We start from the raw sequence: 17,127 nt of genomic DNA on the forward strand, positions 1-17,127 counted from the left end.
GTTTTCCCTATGCCCCAAGTCAGTAGCGATGCATGGGGTTGTTGTGACTAAAGTGCAGGACCCGGCACTTGGTCTTTTTAAAGCGGATACAACTGGCCTCGGCCCATTGATACAGCTCATCCAGATCCCTCTGTGGAGCCTTCCTTGTGTAGATCAACTCTTCCTCTCAACTCGTTGTTATCTACAAACTCACTCAATCCCCTTGTCCAAACCATCAGTAAAGATATTAAGCAGAGCCGGCCCCTGTACTGACCCCTAGGAACACCACTCATGATCAGTTGTGGGGTGCATTTAACTCCATTCACCTTCCAAAACAAACCATCTGGGTGCTTTTTGCTTAACATTTTCCTTTCAAACCTCTTGTGGAGTTAAGTAGCCTGTCAGTTAGGAAGAGGTATGCTTTTCATTTTCCAGAAAGAACACCAGATGGAAAGCTCACGCCAAGTGTCTCACAGGTCCCTCAAAGCCAGAAGGTGACAAAAACTTGTATGAACCAGACCAGATCTGGTTTCCAAGGTTCACAAGCTTGGGGTGAAGACATGCAAACAAGGGGATTGTTTGTTACTATAAAATCTCCTCTGCTTTGCTCCACTTTCTTCTACTCAGAGGAGAGCACACTACCTTTTCCCCAAGAAGGCCACATGTAGCTTTAGTCACAAGATGTTGGGGAGAATTACAGATATGCTATATCCAATGAGACAAAACAGAAGAATAGTGTGAGGGCCCTTTCAGCCTGGAGATCTGAACTAATGAGGGGCCAATTCTGTGCTTTTGTCCCCAGAGATGTAGTCATGAAGGGATCTGTGGTGCAGTTACTCTGATAACCATGACAAATGTTACACCCAAGATGCATTCCTCACATAGTGACTGCTCTGTGCCAAAACGGTGTTATCAGCAATGTGAAAGGACACTGCCAGAGTTCTGGTTCTTGTGAACCTAAAATTAGATCTCCCAGCTGGGCTGCCCTTTCCAGGAAGACATGTTCTCTCTTCTTCTCCCCTGTCTTTTGCCTTGTTGGCAGGAGCATGTTGGGTATGGGCACACTGAGAAATGCAGCACTGCAGGGAGCAAGGTCCTCAAAGCAATACTTTTAACCTGAAAAAAAGAACAATTGGAAAGGACTATGCTTGTACAGTTTTGTACGTGCACCCACCAAGTGAAGTCTTACTGCAGTCTTACCTTATTTTTGAAATAAATGGGGATAGCACAGTGCAAATTGCAATCCGAAAGCCAGTATCCTCTGCTACACTGGACAAATTGTTCCCTTCAGAATCACACTGAGATAATCACCCTGCTTGTTTAATTGTTAAGGCTGAAGGTGGTCAGCCAGCCAGGTGGCTTTCACCAGCATAGAGACTTAGAATAACTTCACTTGGAAGGGACCCTGGACTTCATCTAGTTCAATCTCCTTCCTAGGTGACTTCAAAATTAGGTCAGATTGCTCAGGGCTTGGCATCCTTCCCTTAACAAAAACACAAATCCCTCTTTGGCATGTCTTCTTGTTCCCTCCTAAATCAGGCTTTGGGGACACTACAGGACCAGTGACCTCTCCAGTGAAGAACTGACTCCTTGACAGGTCAACAGACAGCAAGACACCATGTAGGCAGTGAGCCAGGACCAGCAGGATCTATTTTATATATGGGATCCTCGGGCACCCATCTGTGATGGCAGGTCTGAGCTGCAGGGCTGTTGGATGGCTGGCTCTTTTCCGACACCATGTATCTGTATTGATATTCGAGGGTATTTACTGTGTGAGAGAATCACCTGCCTTTTCCCTCCTTCCTGCCTGGACAATGAATTGCCCTCACAAAACCCTTTTCCCAGTTTTTTGCTCAGGACTGCAGCTAGCACTAACTGCGTGCCTGGCCTGTCATTTTTTATTTCAGTTTCACATACACAATGGCTGAGGAAAAAAATCTGGGAACTTGCCAAGATACTCACTTTAAAGGAGCAGCAGCAAGAAAAATTAATGAGGGTGCTAAATAAAAATCAAACACAGTATTTCCATATCACTGATCTAGTAAAAACTCCATAGTTTGACTTACCTTTGAGTGTTGCTATACTGGGGACCAGTCAGCAACTGCTAACTGGGGATCTAGATCAGAGTGCTGACAATCAGTGAGAACATGAAACAAAAACCAGTAGGCAGTACTAAATGGAAACTCACATGGGAAGATATTGTAATAGAAAATATGCATCCTTAGCTTTTGAGGTATAAGCAGGTTTGTCTGAAGCAACTTGTTTGGCCCTTATTTCAAGTACAGGGCCATCCAGGTTTGCAGGAGTTTCTGACTTAGTAGCCACAGGAGTAAAGTACATAGAGTTGGAAAAGCTTTCTCATGGGGTGACATGTTCATTGTGGAAAGCCTTCTCCTTGGGAGATCAAAATGCGGCTACCAGGGCTAAGTGAAAACCTTCCTCAAGTCAGCTTTTTTATCATGGGTTTCCACCCATCTCCCAGTCTCCTTTTATGCATTTTTAGTTGGGAGTGGAAAGGAAAAAATTCAGCGATTAAACTGCTTAATGGATTTTCTAATCACTTGCATTACTCTGATGATAAGCACAGGATAAATACTGTGTTTGATGAGATTAGATGGGGTAGACAGATAAAACTGATTAGGTAGACAAAATTATCACTATATTACAGATATCAAAGGCAGGATTCTTCCCTAATATAACACGCATACTGTATTTACCACAAATTCTGTTTGTATTCCTCTCTTGTCTCTTCCAGGGAAAAGGCCTTAACAATATGTTTTTCCCCCATCATTTCAGAATATATTATGTTCGAAAACAACATAAAAATTGATTAGAAAAACATAATATTTCAGTACAAATAAAAGGTGCCCCTACCTAATGCCTGACCTCCCTGCCCTGTGGTGCTGGGGGACATTCAGTGCTCCTTGTTTCATTTGCAGAGGTCTGCAGAAATCACTGCTGGTGGCAAAAAGAAGGGAAAGCTGCCTGCTAAGCGCCCCTGCTTTTCTCCGCTCTCCTTCTCAGCTCTCCTGCTCTGTTTGCTTCTTTGTTTGTTTGCTTCTCCTGATCTGGTCAGAGGCACTAAGTTAAAAGTTTTAGAAGGAGAAGAAAAGAAAGATGGGGAGAGAGGGTGAAAGAGGCAGTGGAGGCAGCAGTGCGACCGACTGTGATGAAATGAAAGGGAAGACAGAAGGCTGAGAAAACAGTACAGAGAAAAGGATCACGTACTCAGGAATAAGCTGGCAGAAAAATCATAAACAGAGGATGAGACAGGGAATCTGCCTCCTCCATCTCTTCTTGCTTCCTTTGTTCTGAGTACACACATAAGCAAGGGCACACAACCGCATGGGAAATTTTCTAGTAATCATCAGATCTGGTGCTCCAGGATTTTTCCATAGAAAACTGAAACAAAACTTTACTTCGAGTGAGACAAAGGGTGCATTCAGCTGCAGAGAATCGGGAAACTGAGATAATGGTACACTGGCTCTGCCCCAGGATGGCAGTCTGTATGTTTCTGCAGTTTTCTATGGCCTCTTTCTTGCTACTGTTATAATTTATTATATAGAGTAATCCCAGCTCCTACTGCATTTGGTGAGCCTTCTCTTGGCTCTTCCACAAGCGCTCTGTTGCTGGTGGAGCTGGAGCCTCCTTAGGACAGAGCTGGGAGCTGGGAAATGCACTGCCTCTTCTTACTACTGTGAGGTCTGTAGCCTGTCCCCATAACGTACAGCATTATGGAAGTAACACATGAATAAACACATAAACAGGAAGGATGGGAAATGAGAAGAGGGGATGAGGAGGGAGGAAGAAATGGGGCGAAAATAAAATAATTAATTAAAAAAAAAAACAGGAAGAAAAATGCATAACGGAATGAAGATCTGAAAGAAACATCAAAATGCAGAAATATTTTAAAGAAATCCATACATAGGCCTCATAAAATTCACAATTTTGTGTAGCTATTTGAACTAATATTTAAATCAGGCAGCCAAGTATGTGAAAATGTAAAAGAGAGAACATTTTCTCGACTACACATTTCAAAACCTGAGATGTTCTTTTTTTTTCTTTCTTTCATTTTAAGATGCAGCCAATGGTGGTTTAAGAAACCGCTGGTTTCTAACTGGGTGAGCCTCCTATGCACATTGAGAGTGTGTCTTGCCGCAAAACAAAAGATGGTTAGGATGGGAGCTCAGACGAGGTGCCCCAGTTGTTAGCTGCATCCCTAGCTCTCTTTTGGGTGGTCACAAGGGGTCTCCTCAAGGTAATCCTATATAAGATGTGTAAGCCTGCCTATGTCAGCTGGCTTTGGTCAAGGAGCAGTCTCTGGCCCTCATTCATTTATGAATACCATGCATGTGGGGTGAAGGTGTTATATGATACTTGTAAGGCCAAAGAAAGACAGAGAGTCTCAGAGGGACCGAGGGACAGGACTCAGAAAGAGGGGTGAACCGGTCAGTGGAGACACACAGGGAACAGGATCTAGCTCATGAAGGTGGAGGAGGGCTCAGGTGGGAAGTCAGTCCTTACGTAAAGGGCATTGACAGCCACTGAAGCCTGATTTGAGAAAGCAGGGCTGCTTTTCTCCCCCTTTCTTTTTTTCTCAGTGAGTTAGGGCTTTGTGACCTGATACTTCACAGGAAAATAAAAGAGATTCTGGAATTTTACACTTAAAATACTGTGCCGCTTGTGTTCCTGGGAGACAAAAGGCGCAGCCCACAGATGGGTCTCAGAATCTAACCCAGGTGGTTACACACATAAAGGTAGACTTTATTCACACTGCTCTGCAAATCTATAAAAATATGCCAATGAAATTGCCAGGCTATCACAGAAATTGGCACTGGAAAACAGCAGCATTCCTGGCCTGGTGCCCTTCTCTTTCTACAACCTGTGAGCAAAACTACATAAACCTGTGTAAATCGAAAATAAGATTGTTCTGTAGTGAATTTCAGGGTCTGTTGCATTGTTGTGGGATGGCAGGAAATTGCTCCTGGGTACTCAACATACAAAACGGCTCACAAGTTTTGGCAGACACAGAGAAATGCAGAATTGCCCCTTGCCACTCCAAGCTAGAGCCACTGAGCTCAAAAAAGACTTGCTGGGATAAAAGCTAAGAAAATAAGCAAACATTAGCATCACAAAATACAAATGAGAAGCAAGGAAAATCCATTAAAGAATGTGAAGTACCAGAAAGGTAAATGGCTTTATCAACCATGAACTCCTCAGCAAAACGAATGTGACAAAAATTCTTCTTGCTTTTCCGAATTGCTGTTATATCTCCACACTGCTCAAAGACTTCCTGAATAATTTCCTCTGTTGCGTTTTCTGGTAATCCTCCAACAAACACTGTTTTACACCCAGGAGGTCTCTCTCTTGTTGAAGGTGGTGGAAGATCTAAGTCAAAACAGAAATCACATTGGAATACAAAATTTGTCTTTTGATCCATTGATTCTATTCAGTTCTGGGCAGCAACAATTATTTGACATAGCATGGAGGCTGGACAGAAGGAGAAGCAAAATAATTGAACAGTGCAGAAATTGTCCAAAATAGGCTACTTGAATCTAAGCTTTTTTAAGTTTTAGGTGGCTTTTCAGAGCCTAATTCCTGCCACTACAAGTCATTCTCCAGACTAAGGTCTAAAAGGATCTTCTTTTCCTTGCACAGTCTCCTGTTGGAAAATACACAAAAAAATGGAAAATACTCTGTTTCAAAGCTTGTGTACCTTCACCATCTCCAGCTTACACCCACCACTCACTATCCTCACCAGATTGCAGCATTTTAAGCTCCCTGAAAAGCAGCCCATGAAGCCAGGAGGACTGGACATCCTTCCCTAGTTTTAGCATAATTCCAATTTTTCCTCAGAGTACAGGACCAGAGCAAACAGAAAAAAACAAAGCAGGAAACACGATGAAGTGACAACATGATGAAGGCACTCTGCCGGTTATCTGTTCTGTCTTTGTGCCAGATAATGGACCGGATGCCAGCGTGCAGGGAGGATAGCCTCACTGTTTACAAGCACTTGTGAGATGGAGTGGCTAGAAATTTTATTTTTATATATATACATATATATAGACACTTAAATCAGAAAACTATTAAATTTTTGAGGGCTGTGTGAAAAATATGCTCTGTCAGAACACTTCACCTTGTTTAGATGCAGATTGCTAGAGCATTCATCTAACAGTAATTCTCTGAGCAGGAATTTCTGATTGATATGAATTAATTTCTTTTTAGCCCTTTAACATACTAAAGGGGACTACAACATTAAAATATCCACATATACATTCACACAGTCAGTTTGATTAAGCCATGATCTAGATACATTGCAAATTCAGACCACCAGACTATTTGCTTAAATTTCTCTTTTGTCTTCATAATGATGGTGAAAGCAGCTGGTCTGATTGCTATAAAACTAAATTCCTGGGGCTGGAACAAACAAAATTAGGCTTTTTGCTCTGCCCTCACTGTGGTGGCTCAGTGGGAAGTTTTCCATTTGCACAAAGTCCCAGAAGGGGCAGAAGGAAGCCTGGCCCTCAAAGAAGAGAAGCAACTCATCTGCATGCTGCCTCTCCAGAAATGGTAGGAGAGGAACAATAGCTTCCCTATCTTCTCTATCTGTCCTGATCATGTGCTGGAGCTATTCAGAGCTTGGGTAGAAGGAGCTCTGTTCAGGGCCATCTGTGTTCATCCATGGATGAGCCCAGGTTAGTTCCATCTATGTGTGGGCATAGAGACGATTGGTGCCATATAACCAACACAGAGACGTGGACATCTGCAGAGAGTGTAATCTAATTTACGTTTCCCAGTTACATCTCAAAAGCCAGATGGAATAGATTTAGGCCAGCACTCCAAACTCCTTGCCTGTTTAGCAGGTTATCACTGCACTAAGGCATTCCACTAGCTGGCTATGGGGAGGGTCACCAGGAAGAGCTCATTGGGTGAAAGTCCTTGGTATTCTCTACCCATGGCTCAGAAACATCTGCAGGATGGAATTCTGACTTGAACCTCTCTGAAGGACACCTTGAGAAGTGGTTCTCCACACCGATGCTTTCACCATCTGACACCTGGCCAGACACAGGCCAGTGAGTGGCTGGTAACATGCAGCAGATTCAAACACTGCTGTTTTGGACTGAGTTATATTTTGTGACACTCTGATGTAAAAGAAAGACAGATTTATACTAAGAGTAGTGTAGTTTTTCAGTCTCTGTTAGCCTTAAGTAATTCATTTTCCTTTTTGTGCAAGCTGTGTAATTTTTTACATGACCTTGCAGAGATCAGCGAGCATGCTCTAATACTCCACCATGATTTACACACAGAGCAGAACTTATAAGGAAATACCATACTTGCCCTACTTTACTTAAAAACCATAGTTTTTATTAGATAAAAATGTTTCAGAAAATATATTTAGGAAAATAACAGTTTTTCATCAGGCCCACTTACTTGGGTTTGGAGGGAAGAGTGTGCAGCTTTTGCAGTGAATTATTTCCTTGACTACAGGCACATCTGTTGGTGGCGGTGGTGGCACTAACCCCATGCCTGGTATCATTGGGTTAATCGGAGTGATTCCAGTCATCATACTAAGGCTTGGATCAAAGCCTGGCACACAGATTGAATCTGTAAATATATAACATAAAATCCTAGCTTTTAAATCTTAAAACTACTTGTTATTATTTCCTTGCACAGACAGTTTTGATTCAGGATTTTTTTTTCTTTCCAGCATCACTGTTAAAAAAAGGAGAAGGGAAAAGGAAGAAGGAAAAGGGAGAAAGGAAAAGGGAAAGGGGAGAGAAAAGGGGAGAGAAAAGGGGAGATGGAGGGCAGTGAGCCAGAGAAGGAGTGGGAGAGAAAGAGGGAGGTGCATTTTCACTGATCCATTCCAATGAAAAAAAAAATTAAACTGTGCATAAAGAAAGGAACGTTACATAATTTAAAATATTAACATGACTGAGTGAAACACATCACATTAAAGTGTAAAACCATGCATCATGAATATTTGCTATTATCTTGAATGCAGTTTTCTATTTCACAATGCCACTGTGGTGTTTACATTGCCTACTGATCAGAGCGTACAAAGAATATCATTTAACACTGATACGCCCTCTCCATCTAATTGTCAGACAGATTTATCACAACATAGTCTTCTGACATGTGACCTTGATTTACAAACACCATTGAGAAATACGAATTTTTGGCTGTTTTATATAAGTGTAGTTATCCAAGACTTCTAACCTCTTTATCCAGGAACATAAAGTTTCAGCTGCATAGAATGGGGTCTTTCTGAACCTTGGAATTAATTCCTTCTTGTCCTGTTATTTAATCGGATTAGTAGATTCTCTTTAACACACATATCGCTAAAATGCACCACTGTAGCCTCATAAACTAAAATGCGTATTTGGCAAATACTACTCTTTCTCCTTCCTGATCTCTTTGCCAAGACTTCATACATACTATTTAAAGCTGAAAGATTTACAGGGGAGCACCAGTGCTGTAACACCAACACTTGTAATAAGCAGATGTTTTAGATGAACTGAGAGCCAACTTCTGAAATTTGCTTTTTTCAAAAACAAGGCTTTGGGTTTCTGGAGGCATAATGAATAAAATATTTTGAGAGACCAATCTCTTTGTTGGCACAACACTGCTGCTATTTGGTATCATCAATTATTTAAAAGAAGAGAGTTACTTTGGTGTTCTACAGGTTTTCTGCTGAGTTTTCTGGCTAGCAACTGGAAAGTATTTAATGATACATGTAAACACGGGGTTTGGTAGCTTGGGAGCTTGTTTGTTTTGAAGAAGCAAAGAGGGAAATGACTCCTTCCCCAGGATTTTTTTTTATGTTTAGGAAACTCAGCTACATTTTGCTACAAGGCAGCATGATCAACTGAATGTAACCAGAGAGGCCTCTTTCTTCATCCTAAATCTGCTGATGAAAAGCACCGTGGCCTTGAGTCAGCCTGATGACCTTTCCATATCTTAATTTCCATATTTGCAAAACAAATACTGTAACATTCACCTACTGGTGAGGATGTGTTTCCATCTTTCTAGCACTTTGCAGGTATAAAGCACTCTGTGGGAGCTGAAAATCAGCATTCTTATTTCCGTGAAACATAGATATCCATCATCTGTGGGAACGACAGCTGAGGACTTACATCTACTCCAGCAGAGCTTGTACCTGTCTCAGCCACATGCTCCCTGCTCTTCATACACTGACCACGAGCCTTCATCACTTTCAGCTAGCTCAGTACAAAAGCATTGCAAGTGCACAGCCAGCAAGGATTTGCTTTAGGCTTATTGAAGACTGTATTAATGAAAACTCATGATATTACATTACTTTTTTTAATAAGTGGGCTTATGAAAAAGGATTTGCTCTCGGTGCGACGCTTCTTTTCAATACTGATGTATATGCATTGCTTTTCAGATTAAGCTTTGAAACTCAGAACCTGTCATTCATTCCTTGGGATGCAGTAGTGGCCATATTAAATATTCATGGCTGTGAACACTGAGAAAGGAAGTCAGAGTTGAAAGGGTACAGTACAATTCAAAGAAGTCCTTAGGCCATGCTTATTTGCATGATCTCATCTTTTAAAAGCTAGACTTCCAACAGCCACAGTAGCCCCCGCTCTCTTGCTGTGGGTGTGGTCTGCTGAGCTCTCCATGTACTGCGCCATACTGATCCTCTAGTAGCATCTGGGAAAAGCAGGAGATGCCTTGTCCATCTCTCCAGACGAATGCAGCTACAGTCATAGCCAGGCATGAAATTGCATATTAAATCAAATATTCGTAATTAAGCTACAGCATTATGAGACAAGAATGGAGAGCATGAAGTAGATCATACAAGAAGATGGAGAGAAGGCCAAGTTCTTCCTGTCCTGCATGCATCTTTCAAGTCCCATGTGAAAGCCAAGAAGAAACAGCCTTGTCTCATGACTGTTATCATAGGCTGTACTTAACCATTGTTTTTTTCTCTGTAGAGAAGTTATTAGATGTGTTTCAGTTTCTCTACAAGATCAGATAACTGAAACAACAGCAAACTACTCACAATACAGACAACCAAATCAAAGGCAGTAGGATTCAAAAGGTACCATTTTCTGAGTATTCAACTGACTAGTATAGACAGACAGAAAAATCTAAGGGAGATGGCAACAAGGACATTGGAGTCCACAAATGCAGCTACCATGGCTTCAAAAGGGAGCTGAGAGGGAGAGATTTTAGATTGAATGTCAATCAGAGCAGATGTCCTGGTGGACAACAGGTTGACCATGAGCCAGCCGTGTGCCCCTGTGGCCAAGACAATCAGTGGTATCCTGGGGTGCATTAAATGAGCACGGCCAGCAGGCTAAGGTAGGTGATCCTCCCCCTCTGCTTTGCCCTGGTGAGGCCATATTTATAATATTATGTCCAGTTCTGGGCTCCCCAGTTCAAAAAAGACAGGGATCATCTGGAGAGAGTCCAGCAGAGGGCCACAAAGATGATGAGGGGCCTAGGGCATCTCCTGCATGAGAAAAGGCTGAGACACGGGATTGCTCAGACTGGAGAAGAGGAGACTGAGAAACGATCTAACCAACACTTCTAAATTAATAAAGGGTGGGAGTCAAATGAATGGGGCCAGACTCTTTTCAGTGGTATGCAGCAACAGAACAAGGGGCAATGGGCAAAAGCTGGAACATGAGAAGTTCCATACAAACACGAGAAAGAACTTCTTTACTGTGAGAGTGACAGAGCACTGGCACAGGCTGTTCAAAGAGATGGTGGAGTCTCCTTCTCTGGAGATATTCAAGACCTGCCTGGTTGCTTTCCTGCACAACCTACTGTAGGGAACCCGCCTTAGCAGGGGATTGGACTCAGTGGTCTCCAGAGGTCCCTTCCAACCCCTATGATTCCATGATTCTAAGATTGAAGTAGAAAAAAATGTTTCCCACTAATTCCTGCCAAGGAATTCCTGCTCAAGGAAATGTGACTTTATATGTAACTGTGTTTGTGTTAAGTACATGGCTTTGTCATCATTTTTTTTTTTTTTGCTACAACAGGAATCAAATGTGGGAAGAGTGCTGAGGACCAACACTCCTGATGCATCTTTCTAGGTGCACTGGGACACCTTGCATCCAGAATATAATCATGTTCAGTTATACTGATAAGGACTGAGTCAGTAGTTCTTGAAATCTAATTCTGTATTTACAGGCACTAATCCAAAACCAACGAGGTCAATGGCAAGACTACTGATTACAAGTACAGCTTTTTAACCAGGTCCAGGTTTTCTTTCTTTGTGATCTTGAATACATTGTCTCATTTTTCCAATGAAATGCTTTCATACAGCACATGAGCAGTGAGAGGATGCACGAGTACTGTTCGTAAAGCATTCTGGAAATGAAATATAGCTGCTTGAATAGTGAAAGATTACTGTGCATTGCAGTGATGGAAAATTCAGTTGGACTTCTGAACATGGAAGATCTTGTTTGGAACTTCGAAGAGATTGTTGGTGTTTGCCTCTACAGAGAAGCTGAAGCGTGCCCCACCTGCACTGTGCTGACAAGCCATGGAGAGAGTCTATAGATGATATATCCAAAGGAAATACTGGGCTGGACTCTGAGGTGTAGAGAAAAAGGAACAGATAAAGTCACTTGAAAGGAAAACCAATAAATGTACCGCATTTCTGAGAGGATCCAGAAAAATCCCAAGTTTAACTATATTAATACTGTAGAGTGGTGCATTAATAAAAGTTGGATAGATAGCTTGTGTCTAGGAACAGGAGACTATCATCCATCAGTGCTACCACAGAACTCTGCTTCATGTCCTGGCATAATGCCCATTTGGAGCATAACCAGGACACTAGAGTTAGAGCTGGAGACATCTCCTGTAACGTCCTGGTAAGTTTGTTAGTTTTCAGAAACAAAGATAATGAGAGAGTTACGAAGGATTATTAAAAAAAAAAAAAAAGTGAATCAACCCAGCTAATGTAAGTTTTGCTCTCATTGAATATATGATCGTTAAGGAATTTTAGACATAACGGTGCTACATTGAACACAGATATACCACAGATCTGAAGACTGAAAATGTAATATTTTGTGCTTTCACTGACCATAGCTTATTTTTAAAGGCCTATGTATATAAGCTTATGCAGATATTTAAAAGTTTATGATCTCTTGGAATTATAAAAACTGACATGGCAGAAGATAGAAAGTTTACATTTGAAAAATGTTAAGAAAAAATTACTAAATGAATTCCTAAATGAAATAATTAAAATGGAAAGCAATCAGAGATGATGAAGCACTTTAAGAATGGAAAAGATCAAGTTTGAGCTCCTGTGAATATTCCACCTAAGAATTGAATGTTCACATATTCATATTACAGAAAAGTTAAAATTTGCCTAGATTTGGCAGAACAAGAGTTAATTTCTATTAAGAAATTGGCATAGTAGAGAACAATGAAAACCTTTGAAGAACAAATATCTAGAATTGGCAGTCAAAGAGGTAAAAAGAAAAATCTGCTGGAACATCTGAATTGGTTTTAAAGCTCCTTTTTCTTTCAAGTAGAATATAGGAAGAAAAAAAACCTTTCTCATGAAATCTTTGGGTCTAGAAAAAGTAGAACAATAAAATTCCTTTAAGCATAACTATGTTCTAACACAGTACATAGTGTAAAACAACTTTTATTAGTTTGCATTTTAGGAGGTTAAGAGTAAGTTCGTCATCCATAAAAATAGCCACACAATCTTTTCTCCTTTCCTTCTTTTTAACAGGTGGCGTCTGAATCACCTTCTGCTTTTTCCACAGTATTGCTCTGCACAAATATCAGGGATGTATACTTCTGCCAACTGTGCTTTTGGGGATTGCCCTTCATCACCAGTGCTAAGTTACCATCCCACTTCTGCCTGCCCCTACCACAAGTAATTTATCCGTTCAGTATTATCTTTAAGTGTATAATCCCTTATTTGATTCTCAGTATTAGCCCTGGGATGTGTCATTTCACAGAATCACAGAGTCGCAGGGGTTGGAAGGGACCTCAAGAGATCATCAAGTCCAACCCCCTGCTGAAGCAGGTACCCTACAATAGGTCGCACAGTTAGGTGTCCAGACAGGCCCTGAATATCTCCATAGAAGGAGACTCTACAAACTCTCTGGGCAGCCTGTTTTTTTTTGCCTGCCACTGCCAACGTTTTCTGTGGTGTTTTTGGATAGTGCCAAGCTGTATTTCTCTTGGGTACATAAAAACACCCATGTGTGCAAACGCAGATTTGGTTGTGCGTCCACACACACATGCACGGGAGGTTTCCACCTTGGATACTAGCAGCCCAACAGTGGCCGCAGTGGTCAGACATGCTGCTCTAACACCCCAGTGAAGACAACAATGTGAATGCACAACAGCAAACCAAAATAACTAACACTGACAGGTGTCCATGGCTTGAGAATGACAATTTTACACCTTGGAAAATGCAGTCTATTTTTTGCTGGTGTTGAAAGATTAAAAAAAAAGGATCTGGTTCCAGGAATGGAGTTGCCTGCCAACATGTACTGCAAGGATTAGGATAGTCCAGGTGGCAGCTGGTAATAAATGTTGTGAGATGCTTGTTACACCTTGGTTTCTGCAGAGAAAAAAAGAAAACCTTCTAGAGCCCACAGATTTGATCGTGTACTCCAGGAACACCATTGCCGAGTATCTGGAAACTAAATATACAGTTAATTTCTAAAAGCTTTAAGTTTTCCTGAAAAAGTATCAATCTAATACTGTCTGCCTCTCTTAGAACAAAGCGGTATTATCAATGGGACCAGGTATTACCTGGCAGTAGCAAAGAAGGACTGTTTTTTCTCTCTAAAAAGAGGAATCTTATCAGAACAAGAAAAATGTTGTTATTCTAAAAACTTCTTGTGTTTTTATCTAAAATTCTTCCTTAAAACTCTCTATGGTCTGTCAGTGTCTTTATCCTTATGCCAGTCTCCTTTTTTCTTCATTAGCAATTGCAAATTACTATTCAGATGCAAGCTGGAGATCAAGGCAGTATTACTGTCTTCTTCGTCATTCAAACCTTACCATCTTATGGGCTTCAAGAAGCTTTTGATGGATCTGCCTCATTTCCTCAGTATCACAAGGCTTTTCTCAATGTAATAAGAAAAAAGTGGGAGTGGCAGTAGCTTAACAGGTTCTTGGCATCCCAAGGAGAAGTGCCAGTTTAATTGGGTGTTGATTAAGGCCTTCAAGATCAAGTCCAAGATCCTCCAGAACATTTCCTTTTTCAGTTTAGACATCATTAAACTTCTAAGCTTCCCTGTTTCTAATAGAGATGCTAGATTATCCAGAGACATTCCAATAAAAAGGGGGGAAAAATGTTTGACAGCTCTTCCATTCATGTGCCATAACCACTGCTGTTCTGTCCCAGACTAAGGACAGTGGTCAGTAGCAGATGCCCAGGGAATCAGAATAAGAAATATGTAGGAAAAGAGCAAGCTATTTTTAGCTCCTGTACTCTTGAGTGTTTACTCACTGCCAGTGCTAGAGATCACAGCTGAACAATCAGGCACCTACCCCACATGATCTGATTTATCCCTTTCCACTAAACCCTACTGTACCCTTATTTATACATGTATTTTGAATTCATTAGAACCCGTTAGTATCCCTGGCTTTCAGAGCCCTGATACTATGGTAGTAACTGAGTGGGGAAACATGATCCTTTTGCTTTGCTTAAACAAGGTATTTGGCAGTTCCAGGCACGTCTTCCACTTCGTTCATCCAGAGAAATCATGAATAGCTGTTCCTTGTTCACCTTACCCACAAGACTACAGATTTTATTTCTGCTTTTATATCTTGCCATCTGTTTGGCATGCAATCTTTGTCTCTGTAAAACTGCTACAAAGTAATATAGATAGGGAACCTCTGCCTGTGGCCTCTTTTAAAAAAACTCAGGTTAACCACATGGGCAGAGATGCCATTCTAGGTGTTCACCTCTCCCTGCATTTTTCTAATAACTAAATCATAGAATCCAAGAATCACCAAGGTTGGAAAAGACCTCCAAGATCATCCAGTCCAATGATCCACCTACCACCAATATTTCCCCACTAAACCACATCCCTTAGTACAACATCAAAATGTTTTTTGAACACCTCCAGGGACAGTGACTCAATCACCTCCCTGGGCAGCCTGTTCCAAATATTAAAGAAATGAGCAGATGCCCTTAAATAAACTTTGCATGAACCCAGCTGATGAAGCAACCTGTGGGCAATGCAATCCTGCAGCAATTGGAGTAAGGCGCATATAGGCAATGTATGTGCGTATGTAGGTGTGTGCATGTGTATTTGGAAGAGAAGACAGGAGTGAATGAAGGGGGTGCAGAAAATCATGTCCTTGACTTCCAGCTGTCTCAACTAGCCAGGGGATCCATGTTAACATCATTTAGCAAGAGCTGCAGTTTGTGAAACAGAGTCTGGATTGTAGCAAAGGCAAGTCACTAAGGGAATTTTGACAAAAACGGTGGTGTGGGGGAATCCAGATGAATGTTTCTCATTAATAATCAACCAAGGAATAATTTGCATGAACTTTACAGTGTCTGCCAGACCCAATCCATAAACAAAGCCCTCAAAGCATCATCAAAACACTTGCTACTTGAAAAATACTTCTATGAGACATACATCACTGACAAAGCTTTAGGGCTGCATTATTGCACTTTTGCTATTTTGAAGGAAGCTCTGTGACTGCACAGAGGAATAGTTTACAGAGCACAATCCAGAAACTTTAGATGCTGCTCCTCAGAGCTGGCTGTGGTGTAGCTGAAAACAGTAAAAGCAAATCTGGCCTCTTCTTGATTCCTGCCCACAAAATCACATAGTAAACGCTATATTTAGAGTAATATACATGACAAAGACTAAATTAAAGAAAACCACCTTCTCTTTTTACAAGCAAATAATGGGGTGAATCACTCCTGGTTCATCCTTTATCACTGCAGTGCTTGGCACACCAGGACCCCAGTCTTGTTTATAGCATCTAATGCAGTTCAAATAATAGGTGAGAATAGCAAATAATAATAACACAACAAAATATTACCACAATAGATGCCACTCTTTTCCTAAGATAAAACTGCAGCACTGTCATGTAAAGAAATCTACAGTGTCACTGTAATGCTATTTCTATTGCTATTTTTGCTCATACAGAGCCATCAGTGCCATTTTGACCTCAAAGGGGCCTTGGACCCTATCTGCCAATGGTGAAACTATTTAGTTCCCCTTTGAGCGGCTCTGCAAAGATGTACCTGACAGACAAGCCTAAAAATAAGATGGAAAACTCAGGACTTGATGTTGAGGGAGTCTGATGTTTTGTTAGTTTTTTTTTTAATAGCTGACAGGCATGTACGTAAGAAATCTGAAAAAAATGGAGTAATTTTGGCCTCCATCCACAACTAGCTGCTTTTTCATGTATAAAGCTCCACCACCATTGTAGTGGAAACTTGTAGGGGTGAAAAGAGAAGGGGAAAAAAGGGAAGAAGGAAAATAGGAAAGAGGGTAGAAAAGAAAAATCTAAATAAATGTAGGGAAGGAGATGAAAGACAGGGAAAGATCAACAGACAGTAATATCATCTGGAACCACAGTGGTGTGGGTGTGTACTCTATCCACATGCTACTTTAAGCATTGTCTGGATTTTGAAGGCTTTATGAATTTTTAGAACTTCACAATGTCCAGAATAATGACCTTCTCAAAGTCTCCATTGCTTAAGAACTACTCCAAGCAGTAAGAACAATAGGCTTCTTCCATCTCCTCAACAATAATTCACTTCCCAGTATTGAGTCAGTCACAAGTTCACTGTGAAGAAAATAGCAGAACTGTAAATTCTGTACACTGCCACCCTATCTCTAGGTAGTAGTTCCAAAGCTCGATTGTTAAAAGAAAGGGACTGGCCAATATGCAAAATGCAAGATAATACAGCGCTGATATGAAGAAAAATACATGCAGCTGTATTTCTGTATTTCTGTATTTCTAAATGTCTTTGTGAACACATTATATGCCACTTGGGGTTGCCCACTCTAGTTTTGCACCTCTCCATTCCGATTCTCCAGTTTTGGCTTCATTAAGGTGGGCCAGTCACTAAGGCTAGCTTTAGACAATGGAAGCAGTTTCTCCAAACTCCCTCCTGTGGAAGTTGTTCAATCTGCTTGCTCAGTGAACCTCTTCCTGTAAGGT

General features: G+C 41.2%; 1 protein-coding gene across 3 annotated transcripts in view; it reads right to left on the reverse strand.

Annotated features, from left to right (window-relative positions):
• ENOX1 (ecto-NOX disulfide-thiol exchanger 1) overlaps positions 1-17,127 on the reverse strand; it is a 370,285-nt gene that overhangs the window by 102,216 nt on the left and 250,942 nt on the right. For all 3 annotated transcript variants that reach the window (XM_021375265.1, XM_021375256.1, XM_021375246.1), the window contains 2 exons: positions 7,411-7,584; positions 5,161-5,367 (listed from right to left, as the gene is read on the reverse strand). In XM_021375265.1, the coding sequence (XP_021230940.1) occupies positions 5,161-5,367; positions 7,411-7,584 (381 nt within the window). The remainder of the gene's footprint in view (positions 1-5,160; positions 5,368-7,410; positions 7,585-17,127) is intronic.

This window comes from Numida meleagris, chromosome 1 (assembly GCF_002078875.1).
Source record: "Numida meleagris isolate 19003 breed g44 Domestic line chromosome 1, NumMel1.0, whole genome shotgun sequence".
Classification (NCBI taxonomy): domain Eukaryota; kingdom Metazoa; phylum Chordata; class Aves; order Galliformes; family Numididae; genus Numida; species Numida meleagris.